Here is an 8,687-nt window from a genome sequence, read left to right as displayed (position 1 = left end):
CACATTGCTAAAGAAATGAATTATGTGCATTTCTGCTTTTGTATTGCTGTTAAGGTGCATAATCTGCACCTGATCATATGTTCTGAATTTTGACAATTGTCATTTCTATTCTTTAGAGGATGAACCATCTTCAGAAACGATTTTAAGCCGAACAGTCTCAAAGAAAACTATTCAGAGAACACAAGAAACTCCAGGTAAGAAAAGTGATTTTATTTTTTGCCTTACTTGCCATCTTTTTTTTTTTTTTTTTGGAACATACAGATTATAACCTGGTTCATCAAGGGTCCCAAATCATAACTTATTCAGAATTAAAAATTAAATTTAAAAAATAAAATAAATAACTTATTCAGAGTTGTGAATCTCAAAACTATTGAGATTAGTTTATTGAGTTAATCCATATAGGCATATGTCAAGAAAAGGTGGAATGAGTACTTGAGTATCTGCTAATTATGAGCCACTTTGTAAATGGTAATTCATTCTCATAACTCTGCAGGATAGGGATGTACCCATTTTATAGATGAGAAAACTGAAGCTCAGAGAAGCTAAGACTCTTCCCTATGATTACATAATATGTGACTAAGCCAAAATTCAGACCCAGATTTGTCTTCTTCAGAACCCTTTCATTTTCCCCAAGTACCTCACTGTCACTCCTCCATGTAATAATTAGCTACTCAGTGAAGTTGATTGAGTGAATGAATATGTCACACTACCTTCCATTTAAAATTGAGTGGGGGTGCCTGGCTGGCTTAGTCAGTGAGGCATGTGACTCTTGATCTCAGGGTGATGAGTTCAGGCCCTACATTGGGCATGGAGCCTACTTAAAATAAATAAGAAACTAAAATTAAAATGGAGTGAGTGATCTGCATAGTAAAATCATGACATGATATGGTCAGTATTGCATGAAATCAGCTGTAAGACCACCATCATTGTTTTATGTACCACTTAGAAGGAAGAAATGCTGCCAATTGAACTGTAACATGCCATAGATTGTACGATTCATCCCAATTTCAGAGATGTTAAAGATTTTTTTAAAAGTTTTTTGAGAGAGTGAGTGTGTGTGGGAGGGGCAGAGAGATGGGGATGGGGGCTGGGAGGAGGGAGAGAGAATCCTCCACAGTGTCAGCACAGAGCCCAATATGGGGCTCAAGCTTATGAACCATGACATGACCTGAGCTGAAACTAAGAGTCAGATGTTTATCAGATTGAGCCACCCAGGCGCCCCAATTTCAGAGATGTTCAAGTGTAAAAATATTTGCATTTTAGTGTCAATGTAACATAAAAGTAGACTATATTGACAGTCCATTTAAGTTTTTTTTTTTTTTAAAACAAGATTTTAACACTTTATTTTTTATTGATAAAAAAAATCAAAACATACTTAAATCACCTTGTTAAGCTTGTTTATGGCAAAGTTGGCTCCCTTTGGGGGAGATTCCTTTATTTAACTCTGCGTTGACAATCTGCTTACGGTAACGAGATGTTTTATTTTGGGTCCAAGTAATTGGCAAAACTCGTCCTTTTCATTTTTTTAAAGTAATCTCTATACCCAACTTGGGGCTCACAGTCCATTTAAGTTTTAAAAGCTGTTAAAACTATTTTGAAAAGCGGGGAAATGGATTTAGTTCAGTTATTAATGCTTAGTTCCTTTGGTTTTTAGTTCCGTTTATTTTCAGTTTGCTTTTTTTTGACATTAAGAAAGTCCCACAACAGTAAAACTCCTATCTTGACTTGTTTCCTTAGCCATTGCTTCTAATAAGAATATGCTTTATAATTTGAGCTTTTCTATTCTCATTTTAGAATAAGGTATATCTGGTTCAAGTTTATTTTATTTATTTTTTAATGTTTTATTTATTTCTGAGAGAGAGAGAGAGAGAGGGACACAGCGTGAGTAGGGGAGGGTCAGAGAGAGAGGGAGGCACAAAATCTGAAGCAGGCTCCAGGCTCTGAGCTAGCTGTCAGCACAGAGCCCGACGCAGGGCTCGAACCCACGAACAGTAAGATCATGACCTGAACCGAAGTCGATGCTTAACCAACCGAGCCACCCAGGCGCCCCTATCTGGTTCAAGTTTAGTTCCAAATAAACACGCCCTTTATATTTAATTCCTTGAACTGCCTGTATTACCGTGTTAAGATTATAAACTATCTCAGAAAGATGCTTTGAGTAATAAATGCTACAGATTTTCCCAGCCATTTGGAAAAACCATATTCTTGAAATTTTATTATAGTATGTTTATTTGCTTATCTCTTATACCTGGAGAAACAGATGTTTCTTTTTATTTATTTTTTTATTTTTATTATTTTTTTAATGTTTTATTCATTTCTGAGAGAGAGAGAGCGCGAGCGTGAGCAGGGGAAGGTCAAGAGAGAGGGAGACACAGAATCTGAAACAGGCTCCAGACTCTGAGCTGGCTGTCAACACAGAGCCCAATGTGGGGCTTGAACCCACGACTGTGAGATCATGACCTGAGCCGAAGTCAGACGCTTAACCGACTGAGCCCCACCCAGGCGCCCCTGGACTTTTCTTTTTTAAAATTTAGAGTTAACGTATAAAAATTATGGTGTTAATTTAAGTACATTGATAGAATGAAGACTGCTGAATACCAGCCTATAGACCATTATAAAAGTATTATATAATGAAATCTCTTGAAAGTCTTTTGGAGTTCACATTAGGCCTATATTTAAGGACCGCTAATGTGGCACATGGCTTTGCTTCTGTTACCCACCCACCTTGAGCCGCAGGCCTTTATCAGTATGATTTCCCCTGCCCAAACTGCGAGGCCGCTGTGGAAATGATACAGCGCATGCACATTTTGTACACAGTAAAACATAGCTACAAGGGGTATCCCCTACCTTATGGCACTTTACAAGGGATATGAGGTTCATAAAGTTTTGCTTAAGCATTTTTTTTTCTCAAGAAGCTTATGTTATTATTAGCAATGGAAAAGAAAAAACGTTTTCCAGTGTAGATGATAGATTGATGGGAACCCATGCGTAAATTGCCTGGAATGTATCAGTAATGTACTGTACATATACCATAACTAGAAATAAGGGTATGTAAGGGCGGTTAAGCGTCTGACTTCGGCTCAGGTCATGATCTCATGGTTCGTGGGTTCGAGCCCTGCAACAGGCTCTGTGCTGATGGCTAGCTCAGAGCCTGGAGCCTGTTTCAGATTCTGTGTCTCCCTCTCTCTCTGATCCTCCCCTATTCATGCTGTCTCTCTCTCTCTTTCTCAGAAATAAACAAAAACATTAAATAAATAAAACTATAGTTTAGGGGCGCCTGGGTGGCTTAGTCGGTTAAGCGTCCGACTTTCGCTTAGGTCATGATCTCGCGGTTCGTGGGTTCGAGCCCCGCGTCGGGCTCTGTGCTGACTGCCAGCTCAGAGCCTGGAGCCTGTTTCAGAGTCTGTGACTCCCTCTCTCTCTGACCCTCCCCTGCTCACGCTGTCTCTCTCTCTCTCTCTCCTAGAAATAAATAAAACATTTAAAAAAAAAAAAAAAAAAAAAACTATAGTTTAAAAACAAAATAAGGGTATGTACATCTTGGGGAGATTTGGGATATTAAGAATTCAGTGGTACTTTATTTTTTTAAAGAGCTTTTTTAAAGTTTATTTACTTATTTTGAGAGAAAGAGTGAATGGGGAAGGGGCAGACAGAGATGGAGAGAGAATCCTGCCAAGCAGGCTCCTTGCTGACAGCACAGAGCCAGACGTGGGGCTCAAGCTCACGAACCGTGAGGTCATGACCTGAGCTGAAATCAAGAGTTGACGCTCAACCAACTGAGCCACCCAGGCGCCCCAAAATTCAGTGATACTTTTACAAATCATCCCTCATCTAGCACTGAGCATGCTTCAAGTAGAGAGTTTAGGGAATTTTTGAACAAATGCTTATAACATCTGTCTAGCAGAGGAATTATGTAAATAGTAGTCACTCTTTGATGAAATGCTACTTTAAGTAGGCCTTTCCCCTTATAGAATCATAGACTTTCAGTTTAACTTTTGTGTTGAAAAATAGTGCTATAACTGTATATAGGACCACTGGTGTGGTCTGAGAGAAACTTATCCAAAGATGCCCTTAAGAATAAAGACCTAAACCAATGGGCCACCTTCTAAAACAACCTAGTAAAGACAATTACATCATCTGCCTTCCTGTTTTTCTAAGTCATGAGAAATACTGATTAGTTTAGAACAGGGATACAGTTTAAACTCTTCTTATTGTTTAAAGTTCCAGAATTAAAATGTTTTCACAAAATATTCACAACCATTGGGTTGTTCATTCAGTTCAGCCCATGTGTTCTTTTTTTTTAATTGTAATGTTTAAAATGTTTATTCTTTTTTTTTTTTAATGTTTTATTTATTTTTTAGACAGAGAGACAGTGTGAGCAGGGAAGGGTCAGAGAGAGAGGGAGACACAGAATCTGAAATGGGCTCCAGGCTCTGAGCTATCAGCACAGAGCCCAATGCAGGGCTTGAACCCACGAACTGTGAGATCATGACCTGAGCCTGAGTCGGACGCTTAACTGACTGAGCCACCCAGGTACCCCTAATATGTTTATTCTTGAGAGAGAGAAAGAGGGAGAGCATGAGAAGGAGAGGGTCAGAGACGGAGAGGGAGACACAGAATCTGAAGTAGGTTCCAGGCTCCAAGCTGTCAGCACAGAGCCCAATGCAGGGCTTGAACTAACGAACCATGAGATCATGACCTGAGCCGAAGTTGGACACTTAACTGTCTGAGGCCACTCAGGTGCCCAAGTCCATGTATTCTTATATAACTCTTCTGTGGTCAGATTCATTCCTTTCTGGAAATCATGAAACTAATTTTACAATATAAAATTATATTAGGAGAACTTCAGTTACTTTTCCTAAAGTTAAATAGGTATTTTTGTTCCAACTGCTGTGGTTTCTAGTTAAAGAAGCATAGATAATTATTTTTGAATATCTACCATTTTGTCATGAACATTTGATTCTTTGGCTGCTGAACATTTGATTTTTTTGGAGCATTCCCTTTACTCTCCCGATAATTTATTGAGTACCTGCTTTATGCCAGTCTCCATGCTAGATGCTGGGGTGCGGTGGTGAGCAAAAGCAGACAAGGGAAGAAGGTTGCTACAAAGGAAGCATACTTGCTCTTTTATTCTCTAATACCTCTCTTTGGTACTCTGTCTCCTTCAAGTATCTTATCTAAGGATATGTACACCATAGAGCATGCAAGAAATACTTCTTAAAAGGTAGGAACTGAAATAGTAATTGATGTCTATAAATTACGTTGAGTTTTAGGTTTTAATTAAACCTGAGAAGAGTGAGAACACAGAAAGAAAAAGAGGAAAGCAGCTGTAATAATGGGATTATGAACATGTACAAGATTTATTTTTAAAGCTATTTTTATAAGTTCTAAATACCTGATGTTTGAAATGCTTGCATCTAAGATAGATATTTCTTAGAAGCTTACAGCTGGAAGATTTAGGGAAGTCATCTCCCCAAAGTTTCTTTCATCACAAGTATCCCTTTGTTAGCATCCATTCATATAGTGCCTGCTCATTTTCAGTGAAATGGAAATCATTCCCTCACTATCTGTTCTGTTTTGGAGACATTAATAATTTGTTTAAGTAATGAACTAAAAGCTAACTTTTCTGTAACTTTCTGTTGACCTTACTTCTACCTTTTTGAGCTATGGAAGTTTAATTGCTTTTCCACATCTCTGTCTTCAAGATATATAGAAACATATTCAATATGTATTTTTTGAACAAACAAGTGCCTGGCCTGTCACAGTTTCTCTTCTGGATACTCTAAAGGGGAAATTGAGTTAAGTTGGTTTTGTAAAAACAAACATAGGCAGTCAGTGTAATGGAGGGACCAGTGATAGCCAGTTCAGAATGGTTTTCACTGTTCTCCTACAGAGCCAAACACAGTGTTGTTGTTGTTGTTTGGTTTTATTTATTTTGAGAGAGAGAGAGCGAGCATGCGCGTGCACACCCATGGGGGGAGAGGTAGAGATAGGGGGAGAGAGAGAGAGAGAAAAAGAGAGAGAGAGAATCCCAAGCAGGCTCAGTGTGGAGCCTGATGTGGGGCTCAAACATGTGATTGTGACTTGAGCCAAATCAGGAGTTGGATGCTTAACCAACTGAGCCACCCAGGTGCCTGGACATAGAGACAAAAGAAATAAACATAATCAAAATTCAGATATATATTGGACTTTAGATAATGTTTTTTGAGGCTTTTTGAGAAAACACACCTTGGTTTTCTAGGTTAACATTTTATATGATGAGATCAGCTTCCCCATTAGACGTATGCCATTGAACCATAGACAGTCTGAAACCCTGGCTAATATTAACACTTTATTTAAGATTAGAACACATTTCCTGAACACTTGTAAGGTTAAATAGTTGGAGGTACTGTATTAACTCTCAAAAAGTTAACCCCCAAATTAAAGTATGCCATGAATAATCCATGATAAGGTTAAGCCCCAAATGGAATACTTAATTGAGTTGGTGCTACAGTTCCAATTTTGGTTCTCAGTTGAGAAATTTAGAAGACTTTTATTTGGTATTCCTTTCTTATATAAATATGGTCTGCTGAGAAAAATTAGTATTTTTTTTATCATGTTCATAAATTTTTTGTGGCAGGAAGTTTGTCTATAGTTCACTTTTATATTCCCATCCTTAAAATAATGAAAGGCTCAGAAAAACTTTTGCTGAATAAGTAAATGATTATGTCATAAATTTATTATGTCTGACATTTTATACTTTTTTAATGTTTTTTCTTCTTATATTAGTGCTGAGTGAAGATCCTATAATCAGCTTGTGTAGACCCCCCCTAAGAAGCCCAAGGTCTGGTAAGACATTATTTTGTCTGTTGGTTTAACTGTTTCATAAATACAGATTTATTTTTAAATAGGTTAGTACATGTATCCATATTGTTCGAAATTTGAAAGTTATTAGAAATATATAGTGAAAAGTCTCCCTGCCCCTCTGTCCTTTACCCACCTGGTCTCCATATTAGAGGGAATCAGTGTTTTCAGTTTCTTAGAGTTTTTTTTTAAGAGTTATTTTATGGAGGTACAAAGAAATTTGTGCATAAATAATGTTTTCCTCCCTTTTATCACAAATGTTAGCCCAATAAACACTCTTTTCTGTACCTTATTATCTGTTTTTTATTTTTACTTAACCTATTGAGACATCTTTCCAAAGAGATAGATATAGGCCTTCCTCATTCTTTTTAAGAGGTTGCTATGATTCTTTTTGTTAGCATGATGATTTTAAACTAGGATCAAGGACTTTTTATTCTTCCCAGCATAATGCTAATAAAAAAATCAAGACTGAGCCTGTATAGTTCAGGGCTATAAATTTCTTCTGCCTCACTTACATTTGGTTTTGATTAAAACCTCTGACAAGTATTGCCCTTCAGTTGATGTCATGACCATGAGAGAAAACCAGTAAAGGCATCCAAGCCGTCTACTTCTGCTTCCTTCTCAGAGTTTGTTAGCTCATAAGGGTGCTTTAGTATGGGAACTAAGGAAGAACCTTATTTATCTTCCCATTAGGTTTCTACTCCTCGATCCTTCTCTTTAAGAAAGAATTAGGATGGGGTTTTTTTGATAGATGAGTGTCGTTTTAAGTTTTCTAACGATAAAGATCTGTTAAGGTTTTGATGATGAACCTGTGGTAAAGACCCACATGATGCATTTCCTTTTGAGTTCTAATCGTTTTCTTGCTATCTCTCTTGCAGATTCGGCATACAAAACAAATGGAAATACTAAAATGAGTGAATTAGGTTTGTTCATCTCTAATTCTTACAGGTTCTTTTTGAGGGTTCTAAGAATCAGAACACAGGCATATACACGGTTGGTCACTGGCTTGAAAATATTCCTTTGCTCATTTTCTCAGATTGTGGGACACTGTCCATATGGCCAAGACCTTTCTTAATTGCCCTGGTTCTTATTCTAGCTGAAATTATGTCTTTTATTACTTAAGTTCAGATAGGAACGTGTAATACAAACATATTTTAATTTTTGTGAGACTTTGTTAAATTCACACTCCTGTGAGAAAAGGGAATATCAGTTTACCAGTTCCATTTTTCTTGAGTTAGAAAGTGAGTTAGACATATTTTTCGTAGTAAGTTCAGTGTCCTTTGCCATGTTTGTTGGACTGGTTTAAGTGCTTTCCAGTGTTTGCCTTGGTGTAGTACGTGAGATACCCAGATCCATGGTGTTAAGTAAACCTATACTGATTGTGGTTGGACTTATTTTTAAGTTACAGTATTTCCCTAAATTTAGAGATGAGTCAAAACAAAGAAAACTTCCCTTTTTTTAAAAAAAAAAGAAATAAATAGTTTGCAACTTCTGTTAAATTCATCTTTCACTTAAGCTTGGGTTGATTTCTTGGAAACATCAGGATTTAGTGTCTAGGTACTGAAAGTGATCCTTACAGTATGTAGTTCATCATGTGAACTTGAACCCACCAGAGTTTCTCAACTGCTGTATTTAAAACCTTAAAAAAGTTTTTTTTAAGTCATAGTTTCTTAATTGGTAAAGAATTTGGAGCTGAAATAATCCAGCACTTTTACTTTTTATGCTAGATTTAGAAATGATTTTTATAAGTACTTTATAATAAGAAGCAACTTTTAAAAAGTACTTTCCAGTTCAAAGAACATTTCTGTGGGATTCATAGAGAATGGCCTCCTCTGGTTCTTTTT

At 37.0% G+C, this 8,687-nt stretch overlaps 1 protein-coding gene across 4 annotated transcripts in view; it reads left to right on the top strand.

The window, feature by feature from the left end:
- The window catches only part of TOR1AIP1 (torsin 1A interacting protein 1), a 42,831-nt gene that overhangs the window by 2,110 nt on the left and 32,034 nt on the right, over window positions 1-8,687 (top strand). For 2 of the 4 annotated variants that reach the window (XM_039249498.1, XM_039249496.1), the window contains exons 2-4: window positions 117-194; window positions 6,769-6,828; window positions 7,722-7,766. In XM_039249498.1, the coding sequence (XP_039105429.1) occupies window positions 117-194; window positions 6,769-6,828; window positions 7,722-7,766 (183 nt within the window). The remainder of the gene's footprint in view (window positions 1-116; window positions 195-6,768; window positions 6,829-7,721; window positions 7,767-8,687) is intronic. The other 2 variants (XM_039249499.1, XM_039249497.1) reach the window with 1 other exon arrangement.

This window comes from Hyaena hyaena, unplaced genomic scaffold (genome assembly GCF_003009895.1).
Source record: "Hyaena hyaena isolate Hyena2069 unplaced genomic scaffold, ASM300989v1 scaffold_339, whole genome shotgun sequence".
NCBI classification, from domain to species: domain Eukaryota; kingdom Metazoa; phylum Chordata; class Mammalia; order Carnivora; family Hyaenidae; genus Hyaena; species Hyaena hyaena.
Note: the sequence above shows the minus strand (reverse complement) of the source record. Positions and strands in the feature narration are given on the sequence as shown.